Raw genomic sequence first — 22,916 nt, 5'->3', positions numbered from 1 at the left:
TGCAACAAGAGCAGCCACTGCAGTGAGAAGCCCGCGCACTGCAACAAAGAGTAGCCCCCACTTGCCGCTACTAGAGAAAGCCTGCGTGAAGCAATGAAGACCCAATGCAGCCAAAAATAAAATAAATAAATTTATTTAAAAAATATATATATATAGGGACTTCTTTGGAGGTCCAGTGGTTAAGACTCCACGCTTCCACTGAAGGGGGCACAGGTTCGATCCTGATCCCACGTGCCATGTGATGTGGCCAAAAAAAATCCCCCCAAAACGAGTATATATACATACATATATATGTATGTATATATATGTATATGTATAACTCAATCACTTTGCTGTATATCAGAAACTAATACAACATTGTAAATCAACTGTACTTCAATAAAGAATAAATCAAAAAAAAAAAAGAAAAGAAAAACTGTTTTTCTGAGATAAAATTTTCCACCTACTGAATCTGAACTTCAGAGAATAAGGCAGGGTTCAGTGAAATACACACAAACACTGCAGGAGAGCAGCTAGACAATTGGGCAACATGTTACAAACCCTTAATATTTTACATACTTTCCCACTAAACAATTTCAGTTCTAGGAATGTATTCTAAGGAAATAATCATATGTGTCAAGATTTAGTTGTGATTTATCACAACATTGCTTATAATAACAAAATAGTAGGAACATCTTAAATTTCTATTGTCAAGTTTTGGTTAAATAAATTATAGCACATTTACCCAACAGAAAACAGTATAATAATGAAAAATGTTGTCACAGGAGTACATATAATGGCATGAATAGATGTTAAAGAAAAATCGTTAATGGAAAAAATTAGACTAAAAACCAGCTTTGTACAATAATCCTGTTTAAACTTCACATAAATACATATTAAAGGACATATATGTTTTGTTAGTAGTTCCTATCTCTTTTTTTTTTTTTCAGGTACAACTTTTTTATTATTTTTTGTTTTGTTTTGTTTTGAAATCAGTAAAAGAAACTGGGTCCTAGAAGCTGCAGTGATCTAAGCAGCAGCAAGTTTGTGCATTCATCCTTTTGTTTTTGTTTAAATACGTTTAAATTATCACACTGCTAGCACACCTCATTTGCATGAAATTCTGTACCAGATATACTAATTGTGGTAAAGTTACCCCCCCATCCCAGAGGGGGAAAAAAAACTACCCTGGAAGATAATTTTTACTGAAATCTAACCAAACTTCATTAAGCAGACTGTGACAAGATTATAAATGATATGAAAAATAACATTTGGCCATCAACTTAAAGAATTGGTTTGCCTATACAAATTTTTGTAATTTTTAATATATTCTACCATCATATGGTCCTCAGAATTAAAGCATAATGAACAGAAAAGAAAAGGAAAAAGAATGCAACTGAGTCCTAAGGCAGAACATCTTGCCAGAAGTAATGAAGGTAGAGTACATACTAAGTATCAAGTGCAGAATTTCATGGGGCCAACAAGGTAACCGTCTATATTTTTCACTTACACAGGCAAAGTGAGTTTTGCAATTACCAGTTGCATTAAATGCACCAAATAAAGCTCCTAAAATTGATACTATAAGGCGCCACCTTAAGTTTTCCAGGCTGCAACTGTGCATAATTCTAAAATGGTTTTTTTTTTTTTTTTTTGCGGTACGCGGGCCTCACTGCTGTGGCCTCTCCCATTGCGGAGCACAGGCTCCGGACGCACAGACTCAGCGGCCATGGCTTATGGGCCCAGCCGCTCCGCGGCACATGGGATCCTCCCGGACCAGGGCACGAACCTGCGTCCCCTGCATCGGCAGGTGGACTCTCAACCACTGCGCCACCAGGGAAGCCCTAAAATGGTTTTCTTAAAGTTATTTATTTTTTTAAACATAACACGAGGAAGGTGTTAAAACTGGTGTAATAGCTCAATAGAATAAGTATTCCAGATATTGGGAGGGATGAAGAGGGAGATATTCAGAACCCTTCACCAGAATCCCCCAACTTGATCATAGTGGATTAATGATGTGCTTTCTGGATGTGGTTAGTCAATGACACCAGCTTGACGGATCTTTCTTTCGGCACCAAATCCCACTGAGTTATCTAGTCCCCTTGGCTGACGACGAACCATTAGGCAAGGAGCACTGCCATCATCCAGGGTGACGTTCTTCAAGCGACTGACCAACCTATCAGGTCGTGGAGCTGCAACAGCCCTGGGGCCCTTGCAGACTCGCCAAACATTACAAGCACTGCACTTGCCAGTGTGCTGATTAAAAATCACTGAGAATTCCACCTCATCTCCTGCCTGTAGCTCAATGCCGTCCTGAACTTCTTTCACATGGAAAAAGAGCTTCTTGCTGTCTCCTACTTCATAGTTAACAAAGCCAAACTGATCTTTCACACACTCCACTGTGGCCCTACGCAGAGGTGTGATGTTGTAGGCCATAGTCTGTGCATTTTGGCCCAGGACACACTACTGGAACTTGACGCTCTCCCCTTTCTGTAGGCAATCCCCTTTGTTGGCCATCCCAACTATGCCAAATGGATAGACCTCACCTTTCATATCCACTTCATCCATGATCTCAATCATTCCTTGGTACTCAGTCTGTGTTGGATTGACACTCCTCAAGGGGCGAATAGCAGCTCCTATCTCTTGATGGTGGGATATCGGTGTCACTTTTTTTAAAGACTATTATTAATTAATTTTTTTTTTTTTTTGGCCATGCCACGCAGCTTGCAGGATCTTAGTTCCCTGACCAGGGATTGAACCGGCCGCCCCCCTTCCCCCTCCCCCACCCCCACCCCATCCTCCCCTTCCCCTAGTCCCCACCCCGGACAATAAGTGCTGAGTCCTAACCATTGGACCACCAGGGAATTCCTTATTATTAACTTTTTAATAAGTACCAAGGAGCCAGAGAACAGTGTGAGGGCAATGAAAGAGGTACCTCATGACCCTCAGGCCCTGGCACCCATTTAAGACAAGAAACGCAGAATGTGGGATCTTAGTTCCCTGACCAGGGACTGAGCCTGTGCCCCCTGCTTTGGAAGCACAGTCTTAACCACTGGACACCCAAGGGAGTCCAGAAAGACACCGGTTTGAATCCTGAGTCTTCTATTCCTATCCTTTTGATTTTTGGACAAGATTCTCTGGCTGTCAATTTTTCATTTGGTTTGATTCTCCCATCTGTAAAATAAGGACATAATACTGTCCTGGAAAGGTTGATGGGAGGGTTTAAAAGGATAATGCTATTGAAATCCTCTCATACAGCTACGGGTGTTTGGGATGTTTTGGAAAATTCTGGTTCCCAGAGAGAGCCTGGCCTCAGGGTTATGGAAAGTCATGATCCTGTCAACTTTTGGGTGGGGTGGAGGGAGGTCATTTGCCTTGCCTCCACCTTGTCTGCAGCCAGTTCTGGAATGAAGCAGAGTTGCACAGTTGCCTGGTAACACCTCTGGGAATCCAGGAAGTTCAACTTTTGGAAGTTGTGGAGGAAAGGAAAGGTGGGGTCTTGCATGTTTGAATTTAAGCTGACGTGTTCCAAGTGGGTGGCTGTTCTTATGTGATGTAAGTGATTCTAAGTACTAGAGCTCAGGTAATCTTTGTTTTGTTTTAATGTAATATATACACAGGTTCAAAATTCAAAATGTACAACAGGGTGAAGAGTGAAACATCTCCCTGTATCCCTGTCCTTTCATTTCTCACCACCCAGTCCCCTCCCCAGGGGTGGCTGAGTTATCACCTTCACAGGAGTCCTTTAAGAGCTGTGTTACAAGTATACAGGCAAATAAGTGAACATGTATTTTTTTTCTACCCTCCCTTTTACACAAATGGTAACATACTACCTGCTTAATAGGACCTTGCTTATTTCACTTCACCATGGCTCTTGTTCCCTATTTGATTTAATGGTTGCAGCTCATTCTACTGTATAGGTTATACCCTTTGGTCACCCAAAGCCCAAAGAAGTTGTTAGGTTGTTTCCAAGCTTTCACTTTTATGATGTTGCAGTGAATTGCCTTGCATAGGTGCCACCTCATTTATCTGTAGAATAAAAAATAGAAGGAGAATTTCGGGGTCAAGGCTATGTACTTTTGCACTTTTGATGGTTAAACTGCCCTCCAAAGGGGCTGTATCCATTTAAGGTGCCTTCTCCCAGGTAGGCTGTTTTTAACTTTTGGATCTCAGGTTGGTGGGTAATAAAAGGGAATCTCGGGCCTCCCTGGTGGCGCAGTGGTTGAGAGTCCGCCTGCCGATGCGGGGGATACGGGTTCGTGCCCCGGTCTGGGAGGATCCCATATGCCGCGGAGCGGCTGGGCCCGTGAGCCATGGCCGCTGGGCCTGCGCGTCCGGAGCCTGTGCTCCGCAACGGGAGAGGCCACAACAGTAAGAGGCCCACATAACGCAAAAAGGGGAAAAAAAAATAAATAAATAAAAGGGAATCTCAAGGTAATTGGAATTTGTATGGGTCTCATGAAGCTCCTTTTGCTACTCCTCACTGACCCCCTTCTCCTTTGTTTCTGGGAACTGAGCGGGTGCAGCATCCTGTCAGTACACTCCCTTCTGGCTGCTACAAGCAAGGGATTTGGGGTTTGCCCCTCAGCTTCCAGAAGTGTCCTTTGCTGATACTCCCAGAAATCTGTAGCTAGGGCGTCTGTCCTCTCTTCCTGCATACATCCTGTTTCTTTTCCACTGCTTTGGCCATCCAGCCACCTATTCTGTGCTTTGGGGTTTAGCTGACTCCCAGTTTCATCAGAAGAGAGTTTTTGTTTTTGTTTTCCATGCTGTTGTTTTGGACAGTTTCTTTGGCAAAAACAGGAGAAAGATGACTCTTTGTCCTTAATTGAAAATCCTGAAACAAAGAGGCAGGTATTATTATTATCCATTTTACAGGTGTAAACACTGACACTTAGGCTGGCTAGAAAGTGCATCCCTGTGATAAAATGACCCCAGAACTAGGGCTCCAGTTTTAACTCAGTTATTCTCCTCATCACCTTAGGTAAATCACTTCTTTCAGGTCTCAGCTTGCCTAGCTGTGAAACCAAAATGTCTTAGAAGAAGCCCAAAGTCCCCCAGAAGCTGTCAGACAATGGAGGGATGGAAGGGAGTAAGAGATGGTGGTGGTGCTCGGTCTTCCCCCAGAAAGAGCTCAGCTTTTTATCAGTATTGACATCACTGACTTATGCCTTAGATTTATTTTAAGAGGGTAATTAATGGAAAGAAAACAAACAGAAAAAAAAAGGAAAATCATTGCACTATCTCAGAGGTTGTAAACTCATGGTTCATAGGCTGAAAGTGGCCTGATGACATGCTTTACTTGGTCCACAAAGTATGTTTTAAAATGTTTAATTAGGCTTCCCTGGTGGCACAGTGGTTGAGGGTCCACCTGCCGATGCGGGGGACGCGGGTTCGTGCCCTGGTCCGGGAGGATCCCACGTGCCGCGGAGCGGCAAGGCCCGTGGGCCATGGCCGCTGAGCCTGCGCGTCCGGAGCCTGTGCTCCGCAACGGGAGAGGCCACAACAGTGAGGGGCCCGTGTAACGCAAAAAAAAAAAAAAAAGTTTAATTAGTTGCTAACTTTTTTTTTTTTGGCTGTGTTGGGTCTTCATTGCTGTGCATGGGCTTTCTCTAGTTGCAGTGAGCGGGGTCTGCTCTTTGTGGCAGTGTGTGGGCTTCTCATTGCAGTGGCTTCTCTTGTTGCAGAGCATGGGCTCTAGGCACACGGGCTTCAGTAGTTATGACATGCGGGCTCTAGAGCACAGGCTCAGTAGTTGTGGCACACGGGCTTAGTTGCTCCGCGGCATGTGGGATCTTCCCAGCCCAGGGCTCAAACCCATGTTTGGCATGCGCAGGCGGATTCTTAACCACTGCGCCACCAGGGAAGCCCTAGTTGCTAACTTTTAAAAATCCAGAGATTTCATATAAAAATGTATATCTCTGGGACTTCCCTGGTGGTCCAGTGTGTAGGACTCCGCGTTCCCAATACAGGGGCTCCGGGTTCAATCCCTTGTCAGGAAAGTAGATCCCGAATGCATGTCACAACTAAGAGTTTGCATGCCGCAGCTAAGAAGTCCACCTGTCACAACTAGCATGCCGCAACTAAGACCTGGTGCAGCCAAAAAAAAAGATTGAAAACAAAATGTATATCTCTGGCTGTTCTTTAGAAGAATCAAAGATATGGCAGCTTGGGGTTCACAAACCAAACACACTGGTGTAGCAAACCCCAGATCCAGAAACTGGGCATCACCAGAAAGGATTAAGGCCCTTAATCCCACCTCAGATGATGTCCCTCCCGAGGGCAAAGGTAACCACACTCCAGACTTCTAACAGCATAGATCAGTTTTGTCTGTTTCTGTAATTTAAGTGCAATCACACAGCCTGTCCTATTTTGTGTCTTGTGTCTTTCACTCAACATTATGTTTGTAGGCTGCATTCACATGATGACACATAGCTGTAGTTCATTTGTTTTCATCGTTTTATCATGTTCCGTTGTATAAATATCTCACAACCTATTTATTCGGCTGTTGGTAGACATCTGTATTGTTTCCAGATTTTGGCTAGTATGAATCTCACTGCTATGGACATTCTTGTACACATTTATCACACATATTGGCGCACACAGGTACGCATTTCTGCTGAGCATGTAGGCGGGAGTAGAACTGCTGGGTAAGAGTAACTCAGCCCAGGCTCTGCTTTGATAGAGCCGGCACATGTTTTCCAGAGTGGTTATACCAACCTACCTTCCTCCAGCTGTTGTGAATTCCAGTTGCTTGCCTTACTCATAGTTGTTACCTGACAGGCATTGGGTTTTGGGACCCCCAGACAACATGCCTTCTACAGGTTCTTCAAATTCTTAACCTTCTAATCGTACCTGAAATGAGAGAAGAATGAACGGCTGTCCCAAGTCCTCTCAAGGGTACCTGCTTTTCCTCTTGCTTTCTAATACTTGACTGGGATTCCTTTATTTTATTTTAAAATATTTATTTATTTATTTGGCTGCGCTGGGTCTTAAGTTTCAGGATCTTCATTGCAGCACACAGGATCTTTAGTTGTGACATGCAGGATCTTTTAGTTGCGGCATGTGGGATCTAGTTCCCTGACCAGGGATCGAACCCAGGTTCCCTGCATTGGGAGCGTAGAGCCTTAGCCACTGGACCACCAGGAATGTCCCAGATTCCTGTATTTTAACATTCATTTATCCCTCCAAGCTGAGACGTGGAGGTTGGGAAGGAGTTAGCCAGACAAGGCGGTGGGAGTGGGGAGACTGAAGAATGTTCCAGGCTGAGGTGAGACAAGAGCACGTTTAAATCTTCTAGGCCAGAGGAAAAAAACAAGAGTACAGTTCTCAATGTGGGCAGTGCTGCCTACAGAGAATATTTGAGACAAGACTGGGGGATGGGCCACTGGTGCTTCAAGTCAAGACCAGGAGGGTCCCGGAAAGCACAGAACTGCTCCCCGCCAAAGGAAAACACCTCCCTCCCCCCTACCCCCACCCCACTGCCGAGAAAGCCCTTAGAGAGAAAAGCAAAGAGCAAGTAAAAGAAGTTGATCTTGATTGGAGGGTGGGTAGGAGGTTGAGGCTGGGGGAGGGGGAATGGGGTGTGTCCCACTGTCACGTAAATATCCCCTCCAGGCGGCTCCAGAGTATATTTAAACGTCTTGTCACCTGGGGCAGCCTTAGTTCTCAGAGCTCTCAGAGCTCCTGGTTTGAACTTCTTCCCTTGGGTGGATTCTTGGCTTTTCTCCCAGCATGGCCCCCAAACACCAGTCTTCACTTCCACCTCAAGCAAAGAAACCAAAGAAACCGAGACGGACTCCTGCCTCCAGGCCAGAGGAAACGTCTGCGTCTCCGAACTTGCCAAAGGAAGGTACGTCCGGACACTACGTTTTATTGGAGATTTAAAGGATTTGCAAGGATTGACTTCTAGGTGATTTTTTTTTTTTTTTTTTTGCCCCACACTTTTTGAGAAGACTGCCAATTCCCCTGAAGGGTTTTAAGCACGGGGTGCATGGATTAGGTGTATGTGAAGGAAAAACCAGAAGGGGTGAAAGTGGGGGGCCTGGAGCACGCGTGAGCTCGGTCCTGGCGCCAGCCCCACACCTACGCTCCCAGCCCCCAAACTCATTCCTTTTGTCTTGGTCAAGTGACACCAGTAGCCAGCCTGAGGCTGGTGGAAACACGGGTGACCCCTCTCCTCTCCTCCATGTGCCATCAGATCCCAGAGTCCTGGTGGTTCCTCAACACCTCATATCCGTCCACCCGGAGTTATCCGCCCATAACTCTGGCCCAGATTACTGCCCCCCCCTCCTCCTCTTGCTTCCGGCTTCCTCCTCCCTTCCAGCCAGAGCAAAGCCAATCATGTGACTCCCTGGCTTAAAACCCTTCCTAGCCTTCCCATTGCCCTCGAGGTACAGACTAAGAGACTTCCTGGGCGCTGCCCACCTGGTCCTTGCTGACATCTCCAGGTTCAGGCTCCCTCCGGCACCTTTAACCTCTCTTCACCTCCTGGGTCTCCATTCTTTCACCTCGGGGCCTGGAAGCCTGTCTGTCCTCTGCCTGGATCGCTCTCCTCTCCCTACCTGTGCATGCCTACTCGTTCTGCAGCTTCCTGCTGAAAAGTCACTCCTTGCAGGTATTCTCCTTTGAGCGACAGCTGCTGTGTGTTAGGAGCCCCCTTCTGCCCTTGCAGGACCCAGAGTCACCCCAGCCTGGCCTGTACATTGTAATTGTTGGTTTCATGTCTGCTCCACCCCCCTTGGAGGTGAGGGCTGTGTTTTGCACACACACACAGCTTGGATTTGAGCACAAAGTGCATTGTTCTGGTGATTAGGCCTCCCGGATAGATCGCGGGTGTGGTGGGGCCTTCGCGGCAGGGGGGCAGCTGGAGCGGGTGAGGGTGAGTTTGGATAGGTCCTGGAAGGCGGGACAGCATTACCCCAGGAAGTGACAGCCAGCTGGCTCAGCATAGAGGGGAGGGGCTTGGAGTCCACGAATCTTCCTAATTTGCTCACTTGGCTGAGGTCCATGTTTGCTTGTGGAAGGAGCACTGGATGAGGAGCCCTCATTGCAGAGCTCCTGTGGGTCTGCTGGGTGATGTGGAAAGTCTAGGTTGAATGGGTCTCAGTCCATCCCCTTCCAAATGAGATGCAAAGACCTCCTGCCCAGCCGATGTCCCGATGTGGTAAAGCTGGACAGGGCTCGAAACCTGGCTGCATCCAGCTGTGTGACCTTGTTGGGAAAGTGACATAACCTGTGCTTCTTTCCTCTTCTGTAAAATGGGCTCAGTAGTATCTGTTAGGCTTCTATGGGCTCTACAGTATCTGTTAGGCTTGCTGTGAGGCTTAAGTGGAAGTGAAACACAAGACAGCAGTTGGCTCATGATCAGTGCTCTTGAGACGGATAGTAAACTCTTTCCCACTTGTGAGCAGCAAAATGTGGATGAGTCCTTCTGGTCGCCTTCTGTTTAGCTTCTTGGGAGAATTAACAGTACCAGAAGGGACGGCAGGGTGCAACCACAGTCCCTCCAAGGTGGTTCATCCTGGGACACTGCTGCATTTTAGGGAATGCTAGCATCTCTGTTCCAGTCTTTAAGCTGTGGGATTCTCCTCCTTCAAAGGAAGCTGGGAAGGAGAAGAGAGAGGAATTCTGAGAGTGAGGTGAGAGGCCAAGGAGAGAATGCAGAGCTCCTAATGCTGGAGGGGAGAGAGACCACAGAGAATAATTCAGTGGGTGAATTCTCTCTTAGTGTGTCCATACCACTCCCTTGTTTACTGAAACTTGGCGTTTTTGCTTTCTCTTTCTCTTCCACTTCCTAGTGTGTGCTCCTTGAAGTCATCTTGAGAAGTGCTGTGGGAAAGGTCTGGAAGAACAGGATGGTCCTAAGGGCTGGGGTGGGAGCCTTGAAGCCCATTGCCTAATCAGAAGGCATTAGAAGGCTCCCTGGAGCCCCTGCAGATACATGGGAAACACTGGTAGATCGGTCACTTAGGAGATGCTCTGGGTCACTGGTACCAACCGGTGAGCAGGCTTTGTTTTGTGTATGAAAGCAGCCTTCAGCACAGTGTTTTTCAGACCGTTTCATCCCATTTGTGGGTCATGAAATCATTTTAGTGGAGAGTGACCTGCATTTAAAGAAAATAGAAGATTAAGAGTCATCACACTCAGTGAGGGTAAGCATTGTTTTGTGTGTAGGTGTGTACTGGGTCCTAATGTCAAATGTACCCCTTACTGTAATTCATGTCAAAAAAATGGAAAAACTCTGTCCTTAGGGCAGGAGCTTTGTTATCTATTAGACTTGGTCCTGCCACCTGTATCAAAAAAAGTTGAGTTTATCTGTGACATGAGGATATTAATACCTGTCTTGTATTTTGTGAGGACTGAAAGAGAAGGAAATGCGTGTATTTATCACAGCCTGTGGCCCATGCTAAATGCTTCAGCAGTGCACTGGAGCCTGGTATTTTTGTTTGTTTGTTTAAAAAAAATTTTTTTTTAATTTTATTTGTTTATTTTTGGCTGCACTGGATCTTCGTTGCTGCGCACAGGCTTTTCTCTAGTTGTGGCGAGCGGGAGCTACTCCTTGTTGCAGTGCATGGGCTTCTCATTGAGGTGGCTTCTCTTATTGTGCAGCACAGGTTCTAGGCACACGGGCTTCAGTAGTTGTGGCACACAGGCTCAGTAGTTGTGGTACACAGGCCTAGTTGCTCCGTAACATGTGGGATCTTCCCGGACCAGGGCTGGAACCCGTGTCCCCTGCATTGGCAGGCGGATCCTTAACCACTGCGCCACCAGGGACGTTGGAGCCTGGTATTTCGTTCCATCTCTGTTCAGTGACATCAAAGTGGTAGCAGGATATCTGCCATGGTGGGAGTATTTATACACCACTGAAATCAGCAAATGCTACAAATCAGGGTTTTTGGTGTGTTTTTTTCTCTTCTGGGAGCTGGTTGCCAAACATTTCCCAGCTTCTCATTGGTACTAATAATTCTTCCCTTAGAAATCCTGTCCAAGGGCTTCCCTGGTGGTGCAATGGTTGAGAGTCCGCCTGCCGATGCAGGGGACACAGGTTCGTGCCCGGTCCGGGAGGATCCCACGTGCCGCGGAGCGGCTGGGCCCGTGAGCCATGGCCGCTGAGCCTGAGCGTCCGGAGCCTGTGCTCCGCAACGGGAGAGGCCACAACAGTGAGAGGCCCGCGTACCGCAAAAAAAAAAAAAAAAAAAAAAAATCCTGTCCAATTGGGATGGGTATGGATTGAGCTGGACTCAATTGAGAATAATAAGGTTTGGAGGAGAAAGATTAAATTCTGGGTTTTGGGGAAAGCCCCAAGAAGACATTTGTATTCTCTTCCCATGGACTGTCTGCCACTTAACTTTTATCGATCACCCACCAATGGATTATCTTGAACATGAAAGACACTGCTTGAGCTTTAAGAACTGATAGTAAAATGTGAGTCCTGGAAGGCAAATAATCCAACCCCTGGTTTTGGTTATAAACACCCAAGGAGAGATTTCAGACTTTGCGTGTCCATGTCTTGGGGCCCTGCAGGAGGGAATAGAGCAGTGAGTGGTACACTTGCATTACCTGGAAAGCATAGTTCAAACAGAAATGCCTCGGCCTTCCTGTTTCCAGACTTGGCTTCTAAAGCAGGCCTTATTCTCTGACGTAGCGAAATGAAATTAACGCAGCCGACACCATCTCGCAGTTGTGCGATGCAGGCGCAGTTGCTGGGACTCGCGCCTAGCACTCTGTACGGATTCTTGCAAGCTCCTTGAATTAGGCACTGAATTGGGTCAAAAGCACCCGCGGATGAATGTGGCACCTCCTTGCCTTCAGAGGACTTCCACTTTAGCGTGGCCCTGCTTAAACATCACCATTGACACAACGTTCTGTTTGTCAGCCTTTCTTGCATTTTGTAATTTCATAACAAATAGGCCCATAGAGGGAAAATGACTTGCCCAAGTGCACACAGCCTGCTGGGCAGAGCTTGGACTAAGAGGCAGGAAAAGGCCCTCCCTGTGAGTGGACTGGGCAGCTTCGGGCTTTGCAAAACAAGCCTGACTTCGAAGGCAGCTTCCCTCTCTGGGAAATAGGATGGAGGTGCCGCCTTCCTTCCCCCACGAGGAGGGGCGCCCCAGTAGTGTCCCAGAGTGCAGAACCCGGGGTGGATATATTTCTGGCCTCCAGTGTTCTGAAGCCAGGCTACTACGAGGCCTGCGCTTTCGGGGGGCTGCAGACACCCCTCTCCCCCGCGCCACCCGGCAGACAGGGGAAGCCGCTCCGCCACCACGTGACGCACCCGCCTGGGAGCCTGCGCACAGCCTGGCGAGGCCCCGCCCCTCGGGCCGCCGCGCGCCCGTAGCGCGCAAAAGTCCCGGGTCGGGCTGGAGAAGGGGAAAGCGGGGGAGGGGAGCGCGGCGCGGGGGGCAGTCCCAGTACGTCGCGGCGTTCCTTCCTCCCGCCTCTTCGCCAGGCCCTGTGTCTCCTCGCCGCGGCTCCGCCCCCTGGTCCTGGCGCCCCAGCCAATGGTGAGGCGGCGCGAGCCTCTCTGGCCGGAGGCGGGGCGTGCGCGCGGGGCCTGGCGCGCCTGCGCCCTGCCGCCCGCCCCTCGCCGCGAGGAGGAGGTGGAGGAGGAGGCGGCTCGGGGAGATCGAGCAGCGAGCTGGAGCGCGGAGCGTGAGTGAGGGAGCCGAGCTGCCTGCCCGCCCGCCGCCGCCTCCCCTCCGTAAGCAGGAGCCCGGGCCGGGGCCCGGCACGCAGCCCCAGCCCCTCCCTCGTCGTCAGGCCGCGAGGGCAGCGCTCGCGAGCCAGGGGGAGGGAAAGCGAGCGAGCGAGCGCCGGGAGGAGGCGGCCGGACCGAGCGAGCGCCCGCGCGTGTGGCGTGAGGGGAAGCCGCTGCCCGCCCCCTTCGCCTTCCCTTCTCTCCCCCTCCCCGCTCCCCCCCCGACCGCGGAGCAGCACCATGTCGGCGCCGGCGGCCAAAGTCAGTAAAAAGGAGCTCAACTCCAACCACGACGGGGCCGACGAGACCTCAGGTGAGGAGCAGGCGAGGCGGGGGCCGGCCCGCGCCGCCATCTTCGCCGCCCGACCGGCCGCAGGCCGCCGGCGGGGCCCGGGGCGCGCGGGGGGCGCGGGGCGCCGGGCAGACGGGCCGGCGCGCGCCTCGGCGCCCTTTTTTGTGCGCGCGGGGCCGGGGCCGGGTGGCGCCGCGGCGGCGGACGGCGCTGCGAGGCGGGGGCGCCGCGGCCTGCTCGGCGCGGGCGGAGGAGACCCCCCCCTTCCTCTCCCCCCTCCCTCGCTCTCCTCCCCCTCCCTCCCTCCCGAGAAGCCTCTCTTTATTGTGCTCCGCCATGATGCCTCGCTCCCATCAGCCGCCGTCGCCGCCACATGGTGCGGCCGGACGCGGCCCCGCGCCCGGGCCTCCGCGCGGCTCCCCCTTCGCGCCCGGCCCGCGGGCGGCGCCCCCGCACCTCCCACCCGGAGGCCGGCCCCGGCGCGGCCCTCTGCCTCGAGCTGGGGCGGGGTGGGGGCGAGGGGAAGCACGCGGCCGCGCCGCGGCCCGGGCTGCTCGGAGGATGCTCTGGCTGGCCCCGGGCAGCCCCCACGTGGGGTGGCCACCTCGTCGCGGCAGCGCGCTGAGAAATCTGGCGCGGCGACCGGGGTGTCGGAGGGTCTTTACAATGGCTCGGAGCAAACCGACTGACCTTTTCCGTAAAGGCTTTCTCGGCAGGGGGGCTGCACCACCCGGGCTGGTTGCCGGAAATGAACCGCGCGATCTGGCCCCTTCACGCCCACTTAGCTTTGTAGGTTTTGCGGTCTTTACCGGACAAAAGGGTACCTTTCCCGTAGCACACCCCCTTTTCCTCCTCTCCGTTCTTTGGCCCATAGTTTCTGACTGCATGCTTGCTCCCTGTAAGTGTGCTCCAAAGTCGTGCGGGGCCGCCTCTGAGATCAGCCCGCCTGAAATTGGGTTGGAGGGGCGAGAAAGGTCGGATTCGAATCCGGGGGTTCATATTCTTAGAAGGTAAAGTCGAGTGTTTACGGTGGTGAGGTAGTTCCCAGGGCCTTCCCTGTCTTTGTAGGCGTGTCTGATGTCTTAATAGTAATCGATACTGAGGAATATTTTCAACTTCGTGTAAAAGGGGATTCCACCATGGAGATAGGTGGTGTCCTAATTTTTGTTATTGTCACGGGTTAGTTTCCGTATTGTAGTTAATAGCTGGTGCTACTCTATTGCAGGCTTATAATGTGATTTTTTTTTTAAAGAGAACTTAAGGATTTCTGAATAGCGTTTATTATCTCATAGAAACTTTAATTGGTATTGTAATAGAACTCGTAAAAGCGTGACAGTCAAACATTTTGACTAGTCTAACAGCATGATTTGTGATAGTCTTTTAATTGAAAAGTAATTTGTCAACTATACACATGAACACGTGGAAAGCATGCCTTGTAGTAGTAGGCAAGTTTTTTTTTTTTTAACAGCTTTATTGATATAATTCACATCACAGACTGTTAACATCAGGAAGGAAAACCAGTTAAATTTATTTTCAAATTAGTATTGAGTCTCATGCACCTTTTTCTTGCAGAAAAAGAACAGCAAGAAGCAATTGAACATATTGATGAAGTACAAAATGAAATAGACAGGTAAAGTTTTTCTCAATTTGCTTTGAAGTTTTCTGACATTCATCTTATGGTTTGGTAATCATTGAAACTATGGCCAAATACATCTGTATCTACTGGCCAAGTGGAGATGATTATAACTTAGTTGGAAATATCAATATGAGGATTCAGTGTTATTTTTTATTTTTCTGTGAAACATTATACAGTCACCAAAAAGTTTCTGATTAAAGTACATTGACCTTGTAAAGACAGGGTTTGCTTTCATAGGCTACAAGTTGTCTGAGTTGCATTGTGTGGACTTGTGATAGTTTAGTATTATGGCATCAGTGTTGCTCTGACTTGCCTTATAACTTTGTTACTTCATTGGCAGCTTTTTTCCTTTCTTTTTCTTGATCTGCCTGAGGGAAACAATTGAAGTTGGCCTGGTAACAGAGTAGATAGATATACAGTGTTACCAAAATGCTGTTTGGGCACCTGAAGAACTGTCAGTTATCTAGTACCTGTTGGTAAAGCTGATCGAATTGCCATCTCAATTTTGACTTGGGTCTCTGGCTACAAAAATGTAGGTGATTTGGTTATTATAAATGTGTACTTTGCATTGTTCTAAAGCTAACAAGAGTAAATATTCTGTAATCTCAGCAATTTTTGTAGTTAAGTACCGTCCTTGTCAACGTGTCTTTTCATTTGCTTCAGACTTAATGAACAAGCCAGTGAGGAGATTTTGAAAGTAGAACAGAAATATAACAAACTCCGCCAACCATTTTTTCAGAAGAGGTCGGAATTGATCGCCAAGATCCCAAATTTTTGGGTAACAACATTTGTTAACCATCCACAAGGTATGTTGTGGCAAAGCATTATTAAAAAGGGTGTGGGATGTCCACTTGTTAAAGAGTGGAGGGACCTTGGCTGAGGACCTGGTCCACCATGTTGATTACATGCAGAGGTTGAAACAGGGAGAGGCTTGCAGTTCATGCTTTCTGTTTAGAAGAGATCCTGTTCTAACTTGGGATTCCGTTTAATTACTTGATAAAAGAAAGCGACAGCTCTGACACTGAGCCATTTGGTTTTCGGTTTATAATGGACTTACGAAGCCACATTGGGGAAAGTGTAAAAGGGATTCCTTGAGTTGTTTGTTAATGTTTGTTTAATAATCATGTGGCCTGTTTGCTGATCTAGTGTCTGCACTGCTTGGGGAGGAGGATGAAGAGGCGCTGCATTATTTGACAAGAGTCGAAGTGACAGAATTTGAAGATATTAAATCAGGTTACAGAATAGATTTTGTGAGTATCAGTAACTTGTTTGTCACTATGGAAATTAACTTGAGTATTGGTTAGAAGGGCTGTTTTGTATTGATTTCTAATTCTCTGTTTATTGTAGTATTTTGATGAAAACCCTTACTTTGAAAATAAAGTTCTCTCCAAAGAATTTCATCTGAATGAGAGTGGTGATCCATCTTCAAAGTCCACTGAAATCAAATGGAAATCCGGAAAGGTATTTGAGGGATTGTTGGGCATTGATATTTTCTCTAGTTTGATCTAGTTGAACCGTTTAATTAGATATTTGGTGTTTTCGTGATGTGTTAAATGCAGATCCTTAAAATATAAAAATGTCTATTTTGTTAAAGCCAAATACAGTAGCTTGTGGTCTTATAAATTATAGAGCAAGTTTTTGTTGAGATGGACTAAATCATTTTGGTTTCTACATTGGTGACTTGCAGTTTCCCAGAACCTATTTCTGTCTGCGTTGGGTCTTCGTTGCTGCGCGCGGGCTTTCTCTAGTTGCGGCGAGTGGGGGCTACTCTTCGTTGCGGTGCGCGGGCTTCTCATTGCGGTGGCTTCTCGTTGCAGAGCGCGGGCTCCGTAGTTGTGGCGCATGGGCTTAGTTGCTCCGCAGCCTGTGGGGTCTTGCCAGCCCAGGGCTCGAACCCGTGTCCCCTGCATTGGCAGGCGGATTCTTAACCACTGTGCCACCAGGGAGGCCCTCTCTGTGTTTAAGTAGTAAATATATTTTAAATTATACTGTGTTAAGATACTGGTTGTTGAAGTGGAACTAATTTTATTAAAAAAAAAAAAAAGCCAAGTCTAGATGGTAACTTTCAAGAAAAGCTTGACATACAAATTTGACGGCGTTCTTTGTAGACCTAAAATTCTTGGGCTTCTCTTTCTCTATTAGCTGTACTTTTTGTAACTTTTTTAGATAAGAATAATAGTGTAGATAATGTAACGTCCATTTTTTGCTCTGCTTTTGGGTTAAAACCTTCTTTAAATTACAGGTATTTAAGATGTAGTGAGCCTATGTCAAAAGTTCTTCCATCTTCATTTAGGATTTGACAAAACGTTCAAGTCAAACTCAGAATAAAGCCAGCAGGAAGAGACAGCATGAGGAACCAGAAAGCTTCTTCACCTGGTTTACTGATCATTCTGATGCAGGTGCAGATGAGTTAGGAGAGGTCATCAAAGATGATATTTGGCCAAATCCATTACAGTACTACTTGGTGAGTTGAGAGTGTTCTTTTATTCAAGGTTGCACTTGTTTCATTTGTTTGAAAATGAGTTCTTGAGGTAACTCTTGTTTTTTGTGTGTGTTTTTTTCCCTAGGTTCCGGACATGGATGATGAGGAAGGGGAGGGAGAAGAAGATGATGATGATGATGAAGAAGAAGAAGGATTGGAAGATATTGATGAAGAAGGGGATGAGGACGAAGGTGAAGAAGATGAAGATGATGATGAGGGGGAGGAAGGAGAGGTAAAAAGATTTGGTTAAATCCAAAAAGAAAATCTTCCAAGAATTCACCACGTTACTTTGGAGATTATTTATATTGTACAGTGGAACGGACTCAACAAATTGTGGGAAGACTTGTAGAAAAGATAGGCTGTTTTGTCCAAGGTTGAAGGAAATTTTGATAAGCTCATTGTATCAATGATTCAATTAGTTCTGCTTTTGTGGTTAGCACTTAAAACTGTTCAATTATGTCGTTCCCTAGCCAGTACTTAATGAAAGTGCTGTGGACATGCAGCTGCTCAATTTTCTGAGAAATCTCCCAAATAACAAAAATACGCATGTTTTGGACAAACTATAAAATTCTGACAATCATATTGGGATAGAGTGGGTTTTGGTTTGTATTACTTGGTCTGAAAGATGTCTGATTTGGTTACTTCCGAAAAGTTAATTTGTCTGAAACATCACTGGGTCTTTCGATCAAGAATCAGATTGGGATGCAGATTGGGGAGCTCCCTGGTGGTCCAGTGGTTAGGACTCGGGCGCTTTCCCTGCTGGGTCCCAGGTCCTGTCCCTGGTCGGGGAACTAAAATTCTGTAAGCTGCGTTGCCCGGGGTAAAAAAAAAAAAAAAAAAAGGAATTGATGAAGACTGATGTATAGTTTGACTTTCGTATCTGTGGGTTCCCATTCTTCAGATTCAACCAACAGATCTTTTTCTTTTAATTCCAGAAAGTTCCAAAAAGCAGAATTTGAATTTGCCAAGTGCTGGCGACTATTTACATTGTATTCACAACTATTTACATTGTATTGGTTATTATAAGTAATCTGAGACAATTTTAAAAGTATATGGGAGGATGTGGGTAGGTTGCATGCAAGTACTGTGCTATTTAAGGGACTTGAGCATCCTGAGGATTTTTTTTAATTTTTAAAAATTTATATATCTTTATCTGTCTATTTATTGGCCATGCTGAGCGGCATGCGGGATCTTAGCTCCCCCACCAGGGATGAAACCTGTACTCCCTATAGTGGGCATGGAGTCTTAACCACTGGACTTGCCAGGGAGGTCACCCCCCCCCCCCCACCCAATGAGGATTTTTGTATGTGGAGGGGGTTCTGAACCATCCTTCGCACATACCAAGGGACCACGGTAGAGGTTCATAAAATTAATTTCCCTTGGCATGTCATGTTCTGTGGAGTCCATCATGGTCCATATGAATATTGGGGACTGACCTTAGAATTAACCCTAAAGATTGACTGCCTGCTTTTTTTTTCTTACAGGAAGATGAAGGAGAAGACGACTAATGGAACACTGATGGATTCCGACCTTCCTTTTTTAATTTTCTCCAGTCCCTGGGAGCAAGTTGCAGTCTTTTTTTTTTTTTTTTTTTTTTCCCCTCCTTCTCCTCCTGTGCTCAGTTGCCCTGTTTTTGAGGTGTCTTTTCTCCTTTATACCATGGCTCACAACTTATTTTGGGGGGAAATACCTTGAGCAGAATTCAGTGGGAAAAGAATCTCTACCCCTTTCTGTTCCAAATTCATTTTTATCCCTTCCTGTCTCAACAAAAACTTTATGGAATCAACACCACCATGCTCTGTGGGAAAAAAGAAAAACCTTCTGCTCCCTTAGCTCTGCTGGAAGCTGGAGGGTGCTAGGCCCCTGTGTAGTAGTGCATAGAATTCTAGCTTTTTTCCTCCTTTCTCTGTATATTGGGCTCAGAGATTACACTGTGTCTCTATGTGAATATGGACAGTTAGCATTTACCAACATGTATCTGTCTACTTTCTCTTGTTTAAAAAAAGAAAAAAAAAACCTTAAAAAAATGGGGTTATAGAAGGTCAGCAAAGGGTGGGTTTGAGATGTTTGGGTGGGTTAAGTGGGCATTTTGACAACATGGCTTCTCCTTTGGCATGTTTAATTGTGATGTTTAACGGACATCCTTGCAGTTTAAGATGACACTTTTAAAATAAATTCTCTCCTAATGATGACTTGAGCCCTGCCACTCGATGGGAGAATCAGCAGAACCTGTAGGGTCTTATTTGCAATTGACATTCTCTATTGTAATTTTGTTCCTGTTTATTTTTAAATTTTTCTTTTTGTTTCACTGGAAAGGAAAGATGATGCTCAGTTTTAAACGTTAAAAGTGTACAAGTTGCTTTGTTACAATAAAACTAAATGTGTACACAAAGGATTTGATGCTTTTCTCTCAGAACAGATATACTTAATAGGACTTTCCAAGTTTGACTTGTATAATGTTACTGTCAAACTTTGTCACCTTAACTTCGTATTTTTTGATATGCACTTTGCAGGATGACCTCAGGGTTATGTTGATTGAGTAAAGGGATTTGAATCAATGTATTAATATCTCCATAGCTGGGAACCCATCATGGGTACAATTTGTCATCAGTTTCTGAAATTTTTCACATCATTTGGGATATCAGATTGCTGAAAACTCAGTTCTGAATATGTTGTACCCTTGATTTGTATCTCAAATTGGCATTTCAAAATATGGGCTTTTCTTTACCTGGATATAATAGTGCCTGCCACCACCATCAGACAGACCTGGTGCCCTACTGCCGAGTTAATACACAGGACGGTTGTTGGCATGTCTTCACTGGCACTGTAAAATGTGGCCGAGAAGACAGGCTTGCAGAGTAAGAAGTCCGTATTGGTGGTAAGAAACTCAGGTTAGGAGTACTTTCGTCTCACAGTACCAGCTCTTTTAGCATATAGCTCTCAAATGAGACCTGTCTGTGTGAATCTGGGGGAGATGATGGACTCTGCTCTGTCTGCTAAATGCCATTGTGCATAAATCACATTTTGAGAAGCTACCTAATGCATAAGCTTTTTAATGCTGTAAAATATAGTAGCTAAAATTAAATGCCACTTAGCTTTTTCAGAGATGAATTAATGGACCGCCTGGTCAAATTCAAAGCTTTTTGATGTATAAAAACTTTATAAATGGAACTATTCCATCAATAGGCAAAGTGTAACGAAAACCTGTCTAGATGGATAGTATGTAATTTCTGCACAGGTCTCTGTAGCAAATACATCACTGTATACTGGTCAGGAATCTTGCTCCAATAAAGGAACATAAAGATTTTTTTGGCTGGGGTCATTCTCCTTGTTTTACAGAGAAATGTTACTACTTGCTTTTGGATTTAGATGATAAGCTAGTTTTTTTTTGCTTTGTTTTTGTTTTTTGGTCTTGTTATTTCCGTCCGTAGTGACTGGGAAATGGGGAGAGCTGTGGTTCAGATCATAGTTAATCTACGTGGAAAGGTATGTTCGGAAGTCAGGGACAAATTACTGTTACTTGGAATGTAGTAGATTCGTGAGGGGATTCTGTATTTTGGTTTTGAAGTCAGCATTTAAGGGACTTTTCACTACGGAAAAAAAACAAGTCACTTGAAGTAATACTCATGAAGTAAGCCTGTGATTTTTGTTTCACAGAGTGACAGCTTACCAAAACTGGTTTTTAATGTGCTGGTGAGGTCATGCCACTGTTAGGTTATTTAATCAAACTACAATGTTTATTTTGGGGAATGTGGTCAAAAGATAGGAGCCCCTAAAGGTAATTTCTTCCCAGTTATTGAGACAACCCTTTAGCTTCCGCTGTGCCCGTAAATCTGAAGGAGTGCTAGGCTGTGAGAAGGCAGAAGGGGCAAACTTAGTGTACTGGAAGATGGCTACAAAGTAGTGTGCTTTGTTTGCAACTGCAAGAGTTATTGGGCTGGCCCTTAGGCGAGTATGTTTTGGGGAGTGCCAGGTGAATGGCTCAAAGCGCCTTTGGTACAAGGACATCTAAAAAGAAAAGAGCAAATAGTGGCTGTTCAGGTCGTTTCTCTCGGGACATCCTCTTCCAAAGCTGTGCCATACTCTGCTTACAAGGGGAACTTAACTGCATGAATTGGGGCAGAGAGGACAGTAGCTTGTAATGTGTCTTTACATTTAATTTAAAAACTTTTATGGAATGCTCCGCAATCGAGGTTGTCTCTCCAGTGATGTACTGATGTTTTAAGACTTGAGTCTGTGCTCTCTGACCTCCATGACAGGCCCTTACTATTTCAACCAATGCTGGCTCTAAAATGTAGAGTTTAAATGTCAGTGGAGTACCTGAATGTCTTGTTGGGCTGACATTTGTTTGACATCTGGCCTGCTTCACCTGCGTTAGCTGTTTGGGTGCTGAAAAGTAGGAGCCTTTTAGTTGATGGATTCTTGGGAGTTTGGGGGCTTCAGAGGACTGTATAATTGTGTTTGTATTAATTTGGTAATCTTTATCATTGTTTTATAACAACTGGTTTCATGGTTTCACTTGGTCCCATAAACACAAATTTGTTTTTTCTGCCTTTTTTGTTATATTTTGCTATAAACCCTTTCTGGCTATTGTAAGAATGGGATTCTGTTGCAAAAAATGAAGACTTTCAGGATTTCATTTAATGAAGACTTAACAGGTTTTATTTTTAATGGGTCTGAGGGGAAAGGGCCTGCAGTTTTGTGATGAGAACAAGAACGGGGAGGACTTTTAAAGTGGAAGGTGTGTTACAACTTGATTAGTGACATCGCATACTCGGATACTACCCAAGGGAGGCAAATCTAAATGTAGATGGATTGATGTCTGCAGTACCAAGAAGGAAAAAAAAAGTATAGAAAGGGGTAAATGTTTCTTTATGTAGCCTGCTGGGGCAGTTCCTTTCAGGTTGATGTTACACAACTTTAGTAGCTCGTTAGCCAGAGTTCGTTTGGGCTATTCACTACCCACTGGGTGTTAAATGTGAACTTCAATTTTCCTAAGAATTACAATTTTATGAAGCACCATCACCATCAGACATGTAAGATGCAGCTATCTTGTCAGACTCATCCATCATCCCAGGGCTATAGGTTTGTCCAGCCTGGGGTTCATTAGGAAAGGTGGATGTATTCTATTTCTGAACCCCTTTTCCTTAGTGGCCACTGAGACAGTGAAACACTTCACAGCAAACTTAAAAATCATTGTTCTTCTACATAATTCAGCTTTCTGGCTGGAGGATTGGATAAATGAGCCTCAAGATGGGAACTAGATACCCTCCTGAAAGGTAGAGCTTTGCTCATTTGATGTTTTCTTTCTGAAACCCGTGACCTACAGTCAGAAGCTGGTAGTCTTTTTACCTCAGTTATTTGTTAACATTAACGTTCGGCTAAGGGCACCTCGATAACCCCCACTTAAAGGAACCTACCATGTGCCTGGCTGGCTTGCTTACTAGCTGTTAAATGTCTAACCTTCGATAATTCTGATTTGTATATATGTAGAAGTGTCGCACTTGGCTCTGATTATGAAGTCGGCATGTCCCCCAGTGAACAAAGTCTCCTTTGCATATGTTCATGTCACTTGGTTGATTTCCCATTGCAGGACAATCCCAGGATTGCCATGTTTTGCCGATTTCACTTTCCAGTCCACTGTGAAGGAGGTGATAGAGCAAACTGGAACTGACATGGTTTCCTCCAATAAAAGCACTGGAGGGCACCTCTTCCAAGTCAGCAAATAAGCCACCTTCAGTGTTTGAGCCTTACTCACTTCCGACCCCTTGGACAAGGCTCCTTCCAGTAAAGTCCTGGCACAAAATGCTGGTGAGCACAGGATAACAGG

At 46.0% G+C, this 22,916-nt stretch overlaps 1 protein-coding gene and 1 pseudogene across 1 annotated transcript; one reads left to right on the top strand and one right to left on the bottom strand.

Annotated features, from left to right (window-relative positions):
• Window positions 1–1,865: 1,865 nt before the first annotated feature.
• Window positions 1,866–8,987, bottom strand: LOC132491578 (cold shock domain-containing protein E1-like; annotated as a pseudogene).
• Window positions 8,988–12,541: 3,554 nt separating this feature from the next.
• SET (SET nuclear proto-oncogene) lies at window positions 12,542–21,685 on the top strand. Its single transcript, XM_060102294.1, has 8 exons — window positions 12,542–12,989; window positions 14,541–14,598; window positions 15,268–15,410; window positions 15,751–15,854; window positions 15,952–16,065; window positions 16,898–17,068; window positions 17,172–17,318; window positions 18,571–21,685. The coding sequence occupies exons 1-8, from the start codon at window positions 12,917–12,919 to the stop codon at window positions 18,592–18,594; spliced, it is 834 nt and encodes a 277-aa protein (XP_059958277.1). The 5' UTR covers window positions 12,542–12,916; the 3' UTR covers window positions 18,595–21,685.
• The last annotated feature ends 1,231 nt before the right edge of the window (window positions 21,686–22,916 follow it).

The sequence above is a fragment of the Mesoplodon densirostris genome, chromosome 6, assembly GCF_025265405.1.
Source record: "Mesoplodon densirostris isolate mMesDen1 chromosome 6, mMesDen1 primary haplotype, whole genome shotgun sequence".
In the NCBI taxonomy this organism is placed as follows: domain Eukaryota; kingdom Metazoa; phylum Chordata; class Mammalia; order Artiodactyla; family Ziphiidae; genus Mesoplodon; species Mesoplodon densirostris.
This window is presented reverse-complemented; position numbering and strand designations above follow the sequence as displayed.

Bases quoted from the DNA above. Each gene is read 5' to 3' on its own strand.
- SET (XM_060102294.1), top strand. From the start codon at position 12,917: ATGTCGGCGCCGGCGGCCAAAGTCAGTAAAAAGGAGCTCAACTCCAAC. The intron at 15,411-15,750 runs GTATGTTGTGGC...TTGCTGATCTAG, and splicing joins ATTTGTTAACCATCCACAAG to TGTCTGCACTGCTTGGGGAG. The intron at 16,066-16,897 runs GTATTTGAGGGA...ATCTTCATTTAG, and splicing joins TCAAATGGAAATCCGGAAAG to GATTTGACAAAACGTTCAAG.